We start from the raw sequence: 19,100 nt of genomic DNA, 5'->3' as shown, positions 1-19,100 counted from the left end.
GAGTGGAAGAGAGATTCCTGTTTATAGTCGCAACTGTTTTCCTCGAAATGGTCTAATAGAATGTTGCCCAGTTCCTGGTAGGCCGAGATGGGTAATGTGCAGGCAATGGGCACCATGAACTCGTTTAGGACTTTGAATAGTCATTTGGGGGTTTGGGGATAGTCTTCAGAAAACAGCGCGTAGAAATTCACTGGCTTCCCACAAAAGTTCCTGCAGTCAATGAGTAGCTGAGGGATATGATTAAATAGGGGCTTGTGCAAGAGAAGAGATTAAAAGCATTAAAAGAGATCAGGATTGATGATAATGCAGCCAAGAACACCAAACAATGGGCAGAAATGTAAAATATTTTTGGTAGAGCGATGGAGTCCGATGCTAATAGTATTAGTGGAGGATCCGAGAGCTTTTTAGGGAAGACAAGACATGTTGTTTTATATTGTTAGCTGGGAGTGTGCACACAAAGTAAAGGTCCTTGACAAGGGTATAAAGCATGGAGTGAATTAATAGTTTTCATTGTAAACTGCTTTTGTGAGGGAGAGGGCTACTAAAACCTCCAATGGCAATTGATGGAGAAATGGACAGAAAAAGCTACATATTTATATTTGTTCTATATTAATATTTCTCTCGTTAATGATGAGGTGATTTAATTGCATGTAATGTGAATGGTTTGTTCTTTCCATTTGTTAATGAAATAAATTAGCTATAAACAGAGCAAAAAATATTGTTCACATTTATAGTGATGGACGATGTATCAGGTTCTCCCATATTAAATATACATCACTTTTTGCACTTTGGCTGTGCCTACACCCAATATGTCAGTGTATTTGTGTGGATAATATGCTGGTATGAATAAAGGATGGCTTTTTCAATGGGAAACTGCCATTACATTGCATGCAAAACAACGCATGCGATTACAACGCGGTCGTTACAACGACCGCATTGTTACATCTCAGTACCTTTACAATGACTTTATGAAATAGGGGGCGCTCTAAGCTAAGGAATAGTATTTACTATTCCAACACCTTCCCTACTGTTGCACAGACTGGAGTTGGAATGGTAAATTATACCATTCTAACATCCAGCGACCCCTAAAGCAAGTCATTGTAACGACTTGCGTTGTAATGGTAATGCGATGTAACAACACGGTCATTGTAAGAATCGCATTGTAAACGCATGTGATGTAGTGCTATATATATTCTTTTTCAATGTAGGTTCTCATTTCGCTGCTATTGTTTGACTTATTTGCATAAGGTTGGTTTCATTCTACAGTAGCAGGCTGCATGATGGATCAACCAACCCAAAGAAAAATAAAACCAGGGAGAGTATGGTGACATTCATGTTATAATGTCTGAACTAAATGTAAATTTTGATGTACAACACTTTGCAACCCATACAGAGGCCTCCACTCACAATTTACAACTCCACATTGGTTCATAGCATATTCTTATGGTTAACTCATAAACTTTATAAATTACAAGCTTACCATTAGGGTTGAAATACATAATGGCCATATATACTGGTGGGTTTTTATCTGTGAATTTTCCTCTGCAATTCCTAGGTTTATCTCCAAAGCCTACATACAGATACCCTGGGGGTTGAATATATAACTGATGCAGTAAATACCATCCATTCCAAACTTTTCAAGTTGGAATAAAATAAGGCATGTATAATTATGCTTACTGTACCAATTTACTCATGTTTTGCCATTTTTTTTCTACGTTTCCTTTCCAAATTTTGACAGTATTTCCTGGTGAAATGTGGATGCGGTCATTACTACTGAGTTCAAAATTGCAATTTGCCCTGAAACTGTGAATTTCACTTACTAATCACACCAGAGACCTAAAAGCTTTTTTATATCAGTTGTATTTTGTAAAAATAAAAAGAACATACTGCAACAGTAGAGACAAGCTAAATCAGTGGTAAAAATGCTACCAATGACATTGCGAGTAGTATAAATGCATTAGATTAAGTAGTAGCTCTTTGATTTTTTTGCTCCCATATGAAAATTTGCATTGTAAAAATATGTTGTAGTTTTGGTGGGCATAACTATAAAACTGAACTTAGGTCCTGTGTTTTATTTTTTTAATTTGGTAAAGTGATACATATGTATTCTTCCTACAGCAAACAGCTTATTTGGCATGTGATATAGTTAAATGTCTCAGGGTTGTGCACTTCCATTTAAAGAAAAACATTCTCTGTAATGGCTGGTGGCACTGATTTTGGCCTTGATGGGAGGAACCACTATGCCTTCACTGTCCAATTCACCCAACAGGACGAGAACAGAGATGGCAATACTGTACCTGGTACCTTCCTCTTGCCTCTGTCCTATACCTCTTCTGCCAACAATCAACCCAACACAAAGTTTAAGACAAACAATTTGCAAAGTCATTAGGATGGCACGCCTCTCTGCCTGTGTCAATTAAGACCCAAACACTAGTAACACGCGAACAAATTAATTATATCGTTTCCTATATCAAATAGGATGGAGAACTGTCATGTCAACTCTCAGACTCTTGGGACCTTGTTCTCCATCCAGAGAAATCTCAACAAATGTGCGTGCATCTCGTGTCGGGCCCATGGCTGAAACTGTTTGCAGCAAATCACAATTACCATGATTCAAGCCTCTTCATCTGGATAATGGCAGGCCTGGTAAATAGATACGATGTCCCTCAAGTAAGCTCAAATGCTGTTGTTTGCTATGCATACCCCTTCTTACCCAAGTCTGTTATAAGATCCAGAGGGAGATCTACTGGCATTCTGGTTGGTCTCTTTTGGATCCACATGTCCAGATTACCTCTTCTGCACCTCATGGCAGTGATGGAAGAATGCCCCTTGAAGTCCCTGTTAACCCATTTAAGTATGACAGTCTGGAAGCTAAAGGGTTAGGCCTTTACGTTAAGGGTATTTCTTTGTAAGTGGTTCTTGCGTTATAGCAGTACTGAAAGGCCAGCTACTATCAAGACCCACAAAGTGCCATTGAGATAATTCGACACATAGGGGCCCATTAGGATGTCGGGCGGATTGCCCCTGCCAGGCTGGCGGTGGCTACCGCCAGCCTGGCAGGGGCAATCCGACCGACATCCGCATTCGAATTCCCCCCGCCATATTAGTATGGCGGGGAGACCTTGGCGGACAGAAAGACCGTCCACTGCTTTTTTGCCCGGTCGCCTTGCGGCCGGGGCGGAAAAGGATTAATATGGTGGCGCTGTCTATTAGACATTGCCAGCCATATCACAATGGGCTTAGGGAGATGCCTTTCCGTGGTGGCGATGCCGCCACGGAAAGGCATGCGGTCTTCACTCTGGGGGCCCCCTGTGGGCCCCCAGAGTGAAGGAGCGGTAGGGGTGCACACGGGGGGTACCTGTGGTACCTCCTGCATTTCCATAAACAAAGCGGCAGGCACCGCGCGGTGCCTGCAAGCTTTGTTTATGCAAATGTAAAAGTGCTTTTTTAGCATTGTGGCGGGCGGAGCTGAGAGCACCGCCCACCACAATGCTAAAAATACAGGATGCGTCCGCCACAGTGGCGGACGCATCCTAATACCCCCCGCGGGACCCCCGCCCTTATGGCGGGCGGGCCCGATTACCGATGGGATGGCGGGCGGACTAAGTCCGCATGCCATCCTAATGGACACCATGGTGTTCACACAAGTTACTCGATCCCCTGTCATGGGATTGCCTTAGAATTCTTGACTTCATGAGGGTAGTGTTGTAGCTGCAGTTTGCTACATCTTCCCTTTGGGACATATTTGCAGTTCTTCTGACTTCAGGGATTCTGGAGGTGGCCCATTTTCCTACTTAAGATGGTCACTTGGTACCCAATGTGCTAGTAGCACTTTTGAACTCTTGGAAAGTATTTCTCTAAAACTTCATACATCAAGGGTCATCAAATTGGTCTCCAAAACCTGGTGAGATAGCAAAGCTGCTGTGTAAGGAGCTTTTCCTACCTAGAAGCTTTGCACTGTGACCCTCTCTCAATCTTCCACAGTAACCAATGCAAAGCTGCTGTGTAAGGAGCTTTTCCTACCTAGCAGCTTTGCACTGTGACCCTCTCTCAATCTTCCACAGTAACCAATCTATTGACTTTCCCACCTTGAGTTCTGTGACTACTGATTCACAGGTAATGCTCTTATTACACTTGGTATGGGCAGAACTATCAGAATGTACCTCAATTGATTTTCCATAATTTGGATGGCTGTAGGTACCTTTGGTCCTGGAACACTTGGCATTTCCAACCTTAGTGTACCTGCATATTTCTTTCTATTTCCCTAGGGTGTGTCATGTGATTCTCAGTGGACGTTCAAGGTGATTTAGCAAATGGCGGCCTTCTACCCTTCGGGCAAGGGCATGTTACTGTAAATGTGCCTCATTGTGACCCGGCTCTCGCACAATTTTTTCATTTCACATTATAAACTTGTCACCTGTACCTTCACCTCACCGCCTGGGGCTGCTGAGCTGCTATATTTTCTTCTCTGTAGGCATGATCGGTTTCAATGATTTTCTGTTTTGTTTATATGAATTAAATTGCCATGTGTACAGCAGGTAGATGGTGTTTTGTCTGTTTTGTATGGAGCACCATCACTTACTATATTTTCGTGAATTAAGGACTGTAATGAGGAAGAGGGATGAACCTGTAATGCCTGGATTGTTTATCGATAATTTTGATTACGCTGATCCTACTCTTCTTTGTCAGATTCCTGGAGTAAAACCCATGCACACAATATATAAGGTTTCATTTTGAATTACGAAAACTGAATTAATATTGTGGGAAGTTCTAGTGGTGAGGTCTCTTATTCAGTTTATAGGAAGGGGAGACGTTAAAATGCTGGTGGTTCACTAATATGATCTTGTCTCACTGGGTAGGTCACCCTCTTTGGTGAAGGGTTGTGAGGAGGAAGAGAAACGCTGCCTGAGCTGTTGTAAAGCAAAATGAATACCACAATATTGAAATGAACAAAGGGACCTCCTTACTTGATTGTCATCGACAGAATATTTCATGTTTTTGGGAGAACGGTGTGCAAGGACTATTGACGCTGCATAACCCACAATAGCAAGTCCAAAACCTTCAATGACTACATCTGACAGAATGTTCATAGGTGGGGCTCGGGGTGCGGGTATTCTGTAAAGACAAAATAAGATCTAGTGACATAATAAATAATAACACAACATACTACAACATAACATAGCGTAAGATGTCTTATGAATATTTATTTTCATACTGAGACAATTTTAAACGTGCTTAATGGTAAAGTACATACGGTTGTTATGTTACACCTACTTAGGAAAGAAGCTTTCTATATCTTCCAGGTGAATCTCCCACCTTGTGGAGACTGGAGACCCCTGCTCAAGATATCCAATCTGGTGTTATCTACCCCTTGAACATGGAAGGCCAACAGAAATATGCGGCAGCATTGTCTTTTTCCAGCTCTTACCCTTTTTTCTTTTCAATCTAGATTTCGGACTAGCTATTCAACTGCCTATGCACTTCTTCCTGCTTCAAACCCTATACTTCATGGTTGCCAAAATGATCAATCCACCATTCTTATTTTTCTTTATATTTCTGCACTTTTGACACGGGGAATCACTATATTCCTATTTACTTTCTTTCTAAACGTGGGATTCCCAACACTGTTCTTAAATGGGTGCAATTTTATCTCACTAACGGCTCCTTTTCAGTAGCCTGTGTTGCACGGTCCCAAACTCAGTGTTTTACCCATTTGTCATCTCTGGCTATTCTAATCCTTTCGCTTCCATTGTCTCTTCCTGTTTTGCTTCCCCCTAAGCTGATGATTATCACATCTAGTTCTCATTTTGTTACTTGAACATTTCTATTCATAATCTGGCCACTGCTTGTCTTTCCGCAGTCCAAAACTGATGTTGTTGTATTCCAGTAAACTTATCCCTAACAGAACTGACAATGTCTTCTTTATTGCCATCTCACCTATATTTTTTTTTAATCTTTTTCACTGTATGATTTCTATCCAGGTTTTTCCAAAAACTCTAATGTGTGGTCAAAAACGATTGCTTTCATCTAACATTAGTAAATTCAAATCCTATCTTTTTTTTCTCAAACTGCTTCTTCCAAGCTAATTTTATGTTGCATCATCTATTGCTCTTCATCTTATGTCGGTCTTCTCCAATATGTCCTTACACCTCTTCAGTCTATTCAAAACTCCAGAAGCCATCTTCAGTTTCCCTTGACTACTGTACTTACTGCTATCTCTGTAATGTCTTCAAATGTGTATACTCACTTGCTCCACTTTATTTATGTTCATTGTCTTTCTACACACATTCTGGCTCTCTTCACACTGGTTCACAATTCTGTCTTTCTGTCTCCCAACCTCCATGTCCTTTTCTGACTTTTCATTCTTCAACACATTTTGCTCTATGATTCTGGAACAATTTTCCTATCTCTAATCACTCTGATCCTACTCTGCTTGGAGGGAGCTTTTATAGGAACACATGTTGAGTGAGGCTATCTTGTTACACCATTTTGAAACATTTATCATTACCGAGAGTTCTACTGTTTAATGTAATTTTGTATTTGAAGCAACTTGGATAAAGACACTATATTAAATCAATAAATGAATAAAAATAAGAATAAATAAATAAACAAACATTCGTCATCCAGCATTTGGTTACTCCAAAAAGAGCACAATTGGTGTTTAGCATGGATACATACCTATACAGAATTCCTGTAGTCCCAGAAGCCTCTGGAACCAGAACGCAGTCATGTTCTCCTCATTCAAGACGTGGTCTATTGGTTAGCACTTCTCTAGAAGACGAAAGGACTTTCCATAGCTGAAGCCAAGAATTGCCCTGATTAAATGAATTCTCGTGGATTATTTCAAAGATGATTTGGGTTAGTATGGGGAAAATCAAACAGTGTTGTGAGTGTAAAAGCAAGAATGGCCCCATTTGCTTCCTTGATGCGGCTCTGAGGAGGCAGTCACTGAGGTAAGGGTAGAAAGGGATTTCTGAAACTGCCAAAGAAAATGCAGTCATCAAGGCGTGGATCTTGCTAAAGTCTTTCGGTGACAGCAATGAGACTGAAACCCATATTCGGTCCTGTCAGGCCTCGAGTTTGAGTGCCTCAGTGTCTTGTACATTAATGATCGCATTTGATAAAATCCAACAATTCGATGTTCGTAATTTATTTGGTGGTATAATTATCACAGGTTTTGCCCTTAAAATGGCAAATAAAATGGGAATTTTTACGTGTCCCTAAACTCATCTTGTAGAACTAATTGTTATCAGGCAAGGCTTCCAACACAGTATTGCCCAGTGTGTTGTGTATGGGTTGCAGTCCAGCTGGATTTCCAATTTGTATTAGTACATTGACTAAGTAATTGTACGGGGGGGGTTAGAAAAACAACACCATGCGATTCTGGGGGAAAGGGATACCCACAGAGAATGCATCATTTGGTGCCAAACTATAGGGTTCGGGTTATCAGAATCCTTCAGTAGTTTTTGATGACACACAAAAAAAAAAGATCATTACAGTATTACAGAGACATCCATTGGAATATCGTTTTTTTCCATCAAAATAAATGCGAGCATCTGTTTTTGTAGGTCTGTCAAGCTTAACTCATGAGAAGGGTATTCCAAATTTGTAATTTTTGCATTTTGGATTGCATATTTATGGAATCTGTTCACTAAAAATGGATATAAATTACAGGGGACCGGGTACATAATGCCTTCTGAACAGAGACTTCTCTGCAGCAGGGTGTGCATTGACATTTGTCGTAAATGAACATGCTGCGTATGTCTTTGACATTTTTTGCCAATTTGTGGAGTTTGAGGCTGTATATTCCAATACTGGGAATTTTCAGGGCTGTAGACATGCACCAGTACAAGCATACTATCAAGCTTATTGTGACTTGGTAGTCCATTTGTTCTATCAAGAACATCAAAATTGGTACGGCATTCATCTCCCACATTTACGACAGAATGCCAGAAAAGGTCATCTACGTAAAAAACGGGGGCACATGGGCTGTATTGGCTGGATTCACACAATTTCTTAACCCAGCAAATTTACTGACTTGGGATGTAGTACAACAATTAAATCAAATAGTAGCTTTTTACAGGTGACACAGACAATACATACTGCAGACGACAGTTGCCAGAGCCTCTCACATGGCACCTGTAACACTAGCACATGTTGCCGACAGGATCCAGTCTCAGAACCCCTGGATCTTTGGGCTGCACCACAAGATATGAGTTAGTGGCCTCTCCTTCCGCATCCCCGCTTTTTGAGTTTTAGAAAACATCACTGGTAGACCAAACAGCTCTGCTCCAAGCTGGCAGTTCCAGCTTCAATTCCCATTCTTCTCACACCCTGCTAGCTCCAGCTTTGCTGCAGTCATGGTCATACTCAGGTCCAAAACTTCACCCTTACTAGAACTGTCCTAAAGTTGTGGTCCATAACTTTGTAAGTTTTTGTTTTGTTAGTATTGTTTTCCCTACTTCTGCTTTCCAAGAGGCATCCTTTCTGTAACCTAAGCTACAACTGGGAAAGTCAGTGCGGCTTCAAGAAATGGTTTCTCTTTTCTCAATGCTTTTAAGAAAGATGTGAAGGACCAACCCCTCATACCAACTCTTAACAACCAACCTTTCTGGTCCATTCCTAATGCTGACACAGATTCTTATTCACTGTTAAAGTCGGCCCAGGATCCCGGCTCTGTCAGAGGTAAAGTATAATGTAAGGGGTGTGGCTTGGCACCCAACAGGAATGGGGGCGCCCGAGTGAAGCTCCTCGGTCCGACCAGGCAGATTCACGTTCCTCACACCTCTCCATCAAAAAGAGCTCAGTGTAAAGGCGTTGGGAGGTCGACGGAACACTCTGGGACCCTCGCTATGTTTATCTGCAGCGATAAAGATACTTTTCCGGCACTGTGAGTTATTTCGGCTGCGTCGTAATCTCGCAGCCGCCATTTTGATTTATGTTCGCGCAGCAGCGCTCTCTTCATTGTGGAAGTGCCTGGACATGGACATTATGGACTGTCCTTTAATGCTTCTTCACATCTTTCTTTTATATTGTTCAGGCTCTTAGTGCTTTACTGACTGAATATGTTTACCGATACAAAAGGGGATGATAGACGGAGCGTTTGAGCAAATCAAACACTCACCCCCAGTCAACTGATCTGGGTTTAATCCATCACCATTCTTTAGCTCACTCAGCCGCCCCAGTTCAGACATGGCCATATGCAAATCAGTCTGACCCTGTGCCTCATGGGAACAGTCCAGCCCAAACTGCCAAGCCGTGTCTTCCCTGGACCGGAAACAAGCATCCTGAGACCGGTTTTGGATTCATAATCCTCATCAGCCAGGCTATCTTGAATCCCGTGGCCAAGTGAGCAAGGGACTCACATCTGAGCATACCCTGCCAACTTAGGGCAAAAAAAGCGATACAAAAGGGAATGATGGACGGAGCGTTTGAGCAAATCAAACACTCACCCCCAGTCAACTGATCTGGGTTTAATCCATCACCATTTTTTATCTCACTCAGCTACCCCAGTTCAGACATGGCCATATGCAAATCAGTCTGACCCTGTGCCTCATGGGAACAGTTCAGCCCGAACTGCTAGCCATGTCTTCCCTGGACCAGAAACAAGCTTCCTGGGACCGGTTTCGGATTCATAATCCTCATCAGCCAGGCTATCTTGAATCCAGTGGCCAAGTGAGCAAGGGACTCACGTCTGAGCATACCCTGCCAACTTAGGGCGAACAAAGCGATACAAAAATGGATGATGGATGAAGGGCATGGCTTGGTAGTTTGGGCTGCACTGTTCCAATGAGGCACAGTGTCAGACTGATTTGCACATGGACATGTCTGAACTGGGCTGGCACTGTGGGCTAAAGAACGGTGATGGATTAAACCCAGATCTATTGACTGGGTGTGAGTGTTTGATTGGTTCAGATACTCCGTCCATCACCTCCCCCTATTGTACTGCTTTGTTCGCCATAAGTTGGCAGGGTATGCTCAGACGTGAGTCCCTTGCTCACTGTGCCACTGGATTCAAGCAAGCCTGGCTGAAGACGGCTGTAATGTCAGAAACCAGTCCCAGGAAGCTTGTTTCCTGTCCAGGGAAGGCATGGCTTGGCAGTTCGGGCTGGACTGTTCCCATGAGGCACAGGGTCAGACTGATTTGCATACGGCCATGTCTGAACTGGGGTGGCACTGTGGGCTAAAGAACGGTGATGGATTAAACCAAGATCTGTTGACTGGGTGTGAGTGTTTGATTGGTTCAGATGCTCCGTCCATCACCACCCCCCTTTTGTACCGCTTTGTTCGCCATAAGTTGGCAGGGTATGCTCAGACGTGAGTCCCTTGCTCACTTTGCCACTGGATTCAAGCAAGCCTGGCTGAAGACGGCTGTAATGCCAGAAACCGGTCCTAGGAAGCTTGTTTCTGGTCCAGAGAAGGCATGTCTTGGCAGTTCGGGCTGGACTGTTCCCATGTGGCACAGGGTCAGACTGATTTGCATATGGCCATGTCTGAACTGGGGTGGCACTGTGGGCTAAAGAACGGTGATGGATTAAACCCAGATCTGTTGACTGGGTGTGAAAGTTTGATTGGTTCAGATGCTCCGTCCATCACCACCCCCTTTTGTACCGCTTTGTTCGCCATAATTTGGCAGGGTATGCTCAGACGTGAGTCCCTTGCTCACTTTGCCACTGAATTCAAGCAAGTCTGGCTGAAGACGGCTGTAATGCCATAAACCGGTCCTAGGAAGCTTGTTTCCGGTCCTGGGAAGGCATGGCTTTGCAGTTCGGGCTGGACTGTTCCCATGAGGCACAGGGTCAGACTGATTTGCATAGGCCATGTCTGAACTGGGGTGGCACTGTGGGCTAAAGAACGGTAATGGATTAAACCCAAGGCTGTTGACTGGGTGTGAGTGTTTGATTGGTTCAGATGCTCCGTCCATCACCACCCCCTTTTGTACCGCTTTGTTCGCCATAAGTTGGCAGGGTATGCTCAGACGTGAGTCCCTTGCTCACTTTGCCACTGGATTCAAGCAAGCCTGGCTGAAGACGGCTGTAATGCCAGAAACCGGTCCTAGGAAGCTTGTTTCCGGTCCAGGGAAGGCATGGCTTGGCAGTTCGAGCTGGACTCTTCCCAAGAGGTACAGGGTCAGACTGATTTGCATATGGCCATGTCTGAACTGGGGTGGCACTGTGGGCTAAAGAACTGTGATGGATTAAACCCAGATCTGTTGACTGGGTGTGAGTGTTTGATTGGTTCAGATGCTCCGTCAATCACCACCCCCTTTTGTACCACTTTGTTCGTCATAAGTTGGCAGGGTATGCTCAGACGTGAGTCCCTTGCTCACTTTGCCACTGGATTCAAGCAAGCCTAGCTGAAGATGGCTGTAATGCCAGAAACCGGTCCTGGGAAGCTTGGTTCCGGTCCAGGGAAGGCATGGCTTGGCAGTTCGGGCTGGACTGTTCCCATGAGGCACAGGGTCAGACTGATTTGCATATGGCCATGTCTGAACTGGGGTGGCACTGTGGGCTAAAGAACGGTGATGGATTAAACCCAGATCTGTTGACTGGGTGTGAGTGTTTGATTGGTTCAGATGCTCCGTCCATCACCACCCCCTTTTGTACCGCTTTGAATATGTTTACCAGCAGCTTTTGCACAATGGATCCAAGAGAAAATCTGAGAGGAAATATTTGTGGCAGCCATTTTGTGGACTCCTAATTTCACATGCGGCTTATGGGAATGCATAAGTTAATTGGAAGTATTTCTTTTTCTTCACGGAGACAACCATAAAAAGATGCATTTTTTTGCTGGTCGCCCACTTCATTGACTTTCCTGAAGTAAATTCTTCTGTTCTATACTCAGTTGTCACTGAATCCATAGCTCTAGCATTTTAGTTTTTTATTTCTTTTTCCTTTCCTATCTCAGTGACTTGCCGTTTAGTTTGTTTTACTCTACACATCATTTACACGGACGTTGTGGTTACTCTGCAGATGTATGGGCAGAATAAAAGGAGCTGTCTTTACGCTGGCTACTACAAAGCATATTTTCGTGAAAAATTAAAAAAATTTCACTGAGTTCTCCAAGCTAGAGGATTCTTTGTTATCTACATCTCTAGGCACTAATGCAGCCATGTACCCCTCAACAGTACCTTCGGGGAAATCTTTCTCTAAACACCTAAAACAAAATCCTCCTTCTCCGCCTAAATCAACTTTACCTGTCTCTATGGGAATATTGTTGGAGGAAATTCGGGTCTTGCGTCCCTTTGTGGAAGAAACCAACACAAAATTACAAATCCTCACAGATAACTGGTCACAACTTGACACACGAATCACAACAGTTGAGCATAATATGTCTTCTGTCAAAGAATCCTGTACCAATGTTTCTCTACTTCAATCTTAAGTTTCTACTCTCCATCGCCAAGTGGAGGACCTCGAAAATCGTAATCAGCATTTATGGCCTGGCAGAAGGAGTGGAAGGGTCTGAGCCTCTTACTTTCTTTAAATCCTTTCTACCCAAATTACTCCACAGCCAGAAGGCACCGTACTTAACATTCAAAGGGCTCATAGATTGGGCCGCCTTTCCTCAACTGCCTCATCTGCTCAACGACCGAGAGGTGTTATCATGTACTTCCTGGAGTACACAGATCTGTTAAAGGTGTTATCAGCAGTTAAATCTTCTCAACGTATCACCTGGCAAGGTTCAACACTATTTTTTGAGCAGGATTATGCCAAAGCTACTGCAAATAGAAGGAAGGCCTTTCTCAACATGAGACCTGATCTCTGATCAATGGGTGTCCATTATGGTCTCTTTCACCCCTGTCTCTTTAAGGTCAGGTACAACAACAAAACAACATCTTATGAAGATCTGCTGCGTCTACAAAGTTTCATAAACTCTCATAAAACAGATTCTATGGACTCTTCAGGGCCTTCATCTTCGAATATTGGTTGACTTCATGTATTCTCTGATTTTGTAATATTTCCTTTGTTACTCTAATAGGCTGCCTCATCTCATTTTTATTTTTTTATTTTATTCATTACCTGTTCCACAACTTTTTATTGTTTTCATCTCCACAGATGTTCCATACTTGTGAAGTGCTGCTCCCTGGCCCTCCGTTTGGTTGATCCTGTTTGTACCGTCTGTTCTGTGGGGCTCCACCCCTCCCCTTATCTCCCTGAAACTTCCTTCTGTAGGTATGTTCTATTTTTACATCTTTTTTTGGTTCTTACTATGTGGTCTTTTTTCATTGTTTTCCCCTTCATCCTCTCGCTTCTACCTTTTCCTATTCTTCTTTTTCTTCTTTAGACTTTCCTTTTCTCTTTCTTGTCCCTCTTTCTTCTCTTTATACATTTATCTGCAACTGTTTTCTTTTTCATCACTTTCCCTTTCTCTCTTTGCTCGCATTGTTGCTAGTAATGTTAGGAATATTTCCTTTGGTCTTTTTGTCATAACATTTACTATTTTTCACTTACTAGATAGTCCAATATTTAAAATTGTTTATTACATTGTATGCTTCTTGTTTAATAATGTTACCTCATTTCAGTTTAATTCAGGGTTACTACATGAAATATTAAAGGTTTAAATAACCCTATTAAAAGAGAGCGAGTACTATCCCATTTAGCAAGATTAAAAACCGACATTGCCATGTTACAAGAAACTCATTTGTCCGATACTGAAGCCTCTAAATTAAAGAGATTTTGGGTAGGCAATGTATTTCCTTCTCCAGCTTTGGGTAGGAAAAATGGTGTTCTAATTCTGTGCCATAAAAAGTTTGATGTTTCAGTTATCCATCAAGAAATTGACTCGGATGGTCTCTGGGTGATTATTAAATTGCTTATAGATAAAGGATCATTGATTCTTTTTAATGTTTATGCTCCAGTTTCTGTTGATAATAAGTTCTGGTTACAAGTATCGGATAACTTACTCTCATTTGATGATGAGTATGTCATTTGAGGCAGTGAATACAATCACATTTATGATCCCATTTTTGATACACTTCTCCAGTCAAATTTGTTAACACTAAAATGAATACGCAGTGTACCTCTACTATTCACCGGAAATCCTTTATTGATATTTGGAGGCTTTGTCATCCAGATCTTCTAGAATACAGTTATTTCTCCCCGCCACATAAAACACGATCCCGCATTGATTATCTCTTTTTAAGTAAATCTCTTACTCAACATGTTATCCATTCGGAAATTAGCTCTATTTTAATTTCAGATCATGCCCCAGTTTTTGTGGATTTTGATTTAATTCCACTTTCCCCATCCGCTGGTAGATGGCAATTGAATAACTCCCAACTTGCAGACCCTCTCTAGACAATTCAGTTATTTTGCCTTGGATTTTTTTACTACTAATAAGGCCCCTGACTCTTATCCAACTTTGATTTGGGACTCTTTTAAAGCAACCGCAAGAGGCTTCATAATCAATTTTGTTTCTCAGAAGAAAAATAGTTTTGAATAGTAATCAATTCAACTACTCAGTAAAATTAAAAAGTTAGAATATGCTTATTATCATTCCTTCACAGAAACGTCTTTAAAGGATCTAATCTCTGCTAAGATTACCTTCAATAAACTATCCACAGAGGCTGCAGCCTCTTTGCTCCTAAAAAGTAGCGCCCGATGCTATGGAAGCCAAAATAAAATGGGGAAACTCTTAGCTAATTATTTACAAAAGCGTTGAGATAGAACTAGAATTGCGTCTCTAACGAATTCTAATGGGGACACTCTTTTTAAAGATGAAGATATTTTACAAGAATTTGCCTCCTTTTACAAAAACCTTTATACTCCTAAAACACAACCGCTTCAATCTGATATATCCTCTTATTTCCAATCAATTAATTCTCCTCCTTCTCACCATATTGACTTTGATTCGCTAGAAGCGGATGTTACTTTGAAAGAGATTTCCCACGCTGTTTCGGTATTAATACAGGGCAAGACTCCTGGACCTGACGGTTTCACCATTGAATTTTACGAACATTTTTCGAAAGTTCTTCTTCCGAACCTTCTTCTCCTATTTAATTCCTTTATTGCAAATGGATCTTCCCAAGGAACCTTCCAAGAAGCCATGATTTGTTTAATCCCTAAAGAAAATAAAGACCCCTCTTTTTGTAAAAATTATCGTCCCATTTCCTTAGTTAGTACAGACTGTAACATTTTCGCAAAAATACTTGCCCTACGCATTAATCCCATTTTACCCGAACTCATTGGACCAGAACAATCTAGTTTTGTAAACGGTCGTCTATCCTCGGACAACTCCAGGGTCTTCTTTAATGTTCTTAGTAAAGCCTCATCCCTTGATTACTCACTTGCCACTATAACTCTAGACGATGAAAACGCTTTTAATAGGATTGGTTGGGATTTTATGTTCCATGCTCTAAAATGGATAGGATTTCCTCCCAAGTCCAAAAGCTTCTATCTTTGCTAATGGTAAAGTCTTAGATTACTTTTCTCTCTCTAGAGTTTTCCAAGGCTGTCCATTGTCCCCTTTATTGTTCATAGTAGCATTGGAGCCCTTCTTAACAAAGATTAGGCAGGACTCTCAAAACACGGGTTTTCAACTAGGCTCACATCAAGTTAAAATGTCTGTTTATGCTGACAATATCCTTTTATATTGTTTATAATCCGGATATTTCTCTCCCTCCCTTTCTCCATCAAGTGGATAGTTTTTCGCGAATATCAGGCTATCGCCTTAGGGGGCGTGGTTTGGACGCCGATCGGGATGGCGGCATGAGCCTGCAGCTCCGTGCCCGATCCCGTAAATTATCCTGGAAATCCTTGGAAACACGCTGATAACGGCGCGGACAAGCAGCACGGAGCACCAGGGTTGCAGAGGAGCATAACTACGGGCCAACAGGAGGCTGTGTGATGTGCTGGAGCCCGGTCTTGGAGCTGGGAGGTGCAGCGCCTTGAAAGTAAGATGGCGGCGGCCTCGAACAATGGAGCCTGAACAGCGAGGAGCGGCAGATCGCGGCTGGGGCGCAAAGCTGATCATCCCCTGACGTGCTGAGCGGAGCAAGCTCCCTGCCGTGCATGGCTCCACGGGCGCGGCAGAGGTGAAGAGCGCTCTCCGCCGCATCGGACATTTGAGATCGAGGCACCCCTCCCCCATCGCCTAACATGGCGGCTATGTGAGACGGGTCCCGCTTTTGGACTGCGGCCCGGGACATCATCTGCTGCCAGGAGCCTGACGGCGCCAAGCCCCGGAGGTCTCACGAAGAGGCATATATCGGGGACGGAGCGGGTAGGAAGATTGGAGGACTATACGCCCGACTTCGGGCTGATCGATCGCCCTCGGGAAAAGCCCCAGCGAGGCACCGCTCCCTATGTAGGGACTCAGCTTCTGAGGGTGATCTCTGAGCCACAGGGGGAGTGGGCCCGGGCATGCTCCGTGGGCTGGCAAGAGGGACAAGAGATCGGCACTCAACAGCTGCACGCTGACGCTGTTGGCTCATAGGGGAGTCGGGTGCACTAGGATCAAGAGGCGCTGGGGGCAGGCGGGCCGGATTGCCGCGGAGCAGCGCCCCCGCTCGGACGGCTACACCGGCCCCACACGGCAACCACCGGATTGACCAGAGGTATGCTATTGGCTTCTCCAAGTTTTTTGGGCTGGGTCTTCCCCGACTTTGTCTTGGGGACGTGGTGAGCTCGTACCGCGGGCAACACTGAACTGTGTAACGAGAGGCTCCTGGCCCGCGGGGTGTTCACTGGAGTATAGGTGGATGTGGTCGCTGCCCCCCCCCCCCGGAGTGGGATGTACTGAACAGTGGACGGCCATTTTGTATACGAGAGTGGGGCACACGGACTGCAAACGAATTGGTCCCCGGATGCGGAGGCCCTTGCTTTGAGGGAGACACTGAGACTATTGTGCGGCGGGCGGGATCGGGGATCCTTTCCCACGTGGTGGATGGAAGTTGGAACCGACACGTCCCCCAGAGGTGACCCTGGTCTGGCGCTCAAGAAGGACAAGATGGCCGCTAGGGGCCCTGAACTGCAACTGAGTCATGGGCACGACCAGGCGACGGTGTCTGCTACGGATGGCGGGGTCCATAATGACTCGGAAGGTTCGGCGCAGGAACGTCGGTTGAATAAACGGCTAGATGGAATACTGAAGGCGATAACCGCAACCAAGGAGTCCTTGCATCAAGTCATAGCGCAGGTCGCCTCTGGACTGGGCCTCTTGAGGGCGGATCATGCTAAACTCACAGACAGAGTGAAGGACAATGAGCTACTGCTTCAGGAGCTCAAACCGGCGGTAGTGACCGCAGAACACAAACTCGCTGATATCCTTGGCCGCCTGGCGACACTGGAGAAACGGACGGAGGTCTCTGAAAGCCGAAATAGGAGGAACAACGTGAGGGTAGTGGGCCTGCCGGAAAAAGTTGAGGGGGATGACGCAGTGGCCTACATGGAGAACTGGTTTAAAATGATCGTGGCCCCGGAGGGTCTCTCCCCCTTTTTCTCCCTGGAACGAGCGCACAGGGTCCCGGCCCGCCCACCCATGCAGGGCCGCCCACCCAGACCAATGGTGGTCAGACTATTGCATTACAGGGACCGAGACCTATTGATACAGAGGGCACGCTCGAAGGGCCCCTTTCAGGTGGAGAATAGTTCGGTCACGGTGTTTCCCGATTACACGCAGGAGGTCCAGAAAAACAGGGCCCCTTTCCTGGCAGTGAAAAAAGAACTGAGGGATGAGGGCATACAATATTCCTTGCTCTTTCCGGCAAAGTTACGAGTGATTCTGGACGGAACAACCCAATTCTTTCAGACCCCTGATGAAGTGTGGTCGTGGCTTGAGTTGTATTGTGCTGGCACGGACCGCAAAGGGAAAAGTGAGAAGGAGAGACAAAAGCCGGTCCAGGTGCGAAAGTCTCAACGCATCCGCAAGCGTAATAAACTCAAGAGGGCGATGCGGGACGACCAGATGGCGGAGGACAGAAAGGGAGCGCTGGCTGCAATGGCGATCATCACGGGCTCACAACAGGAGAGGATATCGGTAGACTCAGACTCTGGAGAAGACGGAGGAAAGTCTGGAGGAGACGTCTCAGATGTTGATAGTTCCGCGGGGCCGGCGGTCACCCCACAGGCGGCCGATGGCCTATTTAACGAATGACACTGGGGGTGAGGCCCATACCCACAACTCCTGGTATTGCTGAATACCCTGGTGCTCTGCGGACTAGCAGGTACTGTGTTGAGACGCCACATGGGATCATGGGCTCGGGGCAAGGCCTTGCCTGCTCCGGGTCGGCTCTGAGTCACCCTCTCGTTGCCCTTAAGGCCTTCTGTAGTGATGACTACAGAGTAGAGGAATGTGTGTTGTGTTGCAGGTTTGGATGGGGGCTGATATTGCGTTATTGGGTCCTGTTCCGGGGAGAGGGGTTGGGGGAGTTTGTTGGGGTGTTTTGGATGGGGGGTTATACTGCAATGATGTGGGTGGCCGATTGACACTGTTGAGATTGGTGGGTATTGGCTGCAATGGGGACGTTACCTAATTTGAAATGCCTCACATGGAATGTCCGTGGACTTCGAACTATGTCAAGAAGATATAAGGTACACGCCCATCTGGTGAGTGGAGGCATCCAAATTGCACTACTGCAAGAAACTCATTTAATCAAGCAGGAATGCACTGCACTGCAGAAGAGGTGGCATGGCCAGGTGTTTGGCACCACGTACTCAGCGTTCGCCAGGGGGGTGTTGATATGGGTGAGAGCGGGGGTCCCATTCCAGGCCACGAACCAGCTAGTGGACCCTGAAGGTCGATTTGTGGCGGTAGAGGGGAGGCTATATGGACAGGACGTGGTCTTGTGTAGTGTATATGCTCCTAATGCTGACCAGGCCCGCTTCTTTGACAGCCTGTCAGGCTCACTGGCACACTTCCTGGCGGGCCCCATCATACTAGGAGGTGACTTTAACTCAATTACTGATGTTGCACTGGATAGGTCGCATCCACCATTGGCCGACTCTCCAGTGCATAGGTTAGCAACACACAGGGCAGACTGGCAAGAGAGGTGGGGCCTTATAGATATATGGAGGGAGCAACATCCTGGTAATAGGGACTATTCCTTCTTTTCAGCTTTACATGTGCTGCATGTTAGGATAGACTCCATTCTGTGCAGTGGA

The 19,100-nt window shown here is 44.7% G+C and overlaps 1 protein-coding gene across 2 annotated transcripts in view; it reads right to left on the bottom strand.

Moving 5' to 3' along the window:
* SLC26A7 (solute carrier family 26 member 7) overlaps positions 1–19,100 on the bottom strand; it is a 577,439-nt gene that overhangs the window by 219,669 nt on the left and 338,670 nt on the right. For both annotated transcript variants that reach the window (XR_015310095.1, XM_086967017.1), the window contains exon 7: positions 4,968–5,115. Coding sequence is in view for 1 of the 2 variants with exons in the window: in XM_086967017.1 (XP_086823143.1) it covers positions 4,968–5,115 (148 nt within the window). In the remaining variant the exon portion in view is untranslated. The remainder of the gene's footprint in view (positions 1–4,967; positions 5,116–19,100) is intronic.

Source organism: Lissotriton vulgaris, chromosome 4_1 (genome assembly GCF_964263255.1).
Source record: "Lissotriton vulgaris chromosome 4_1, aLisVul1.2, whole genome shotgun sequence".
Classification (NCBI taxonomy): Eukaryota; Metazoa; Chordata; class Amphibia; order Caudata; family Salamandridae; genus Lissotriton; species Lissotriton vulgaris.
Note: the sequence above shows the minus strand (reverse complement) of the source record. Positions and strands in the feature narration are given on the sequence as shown.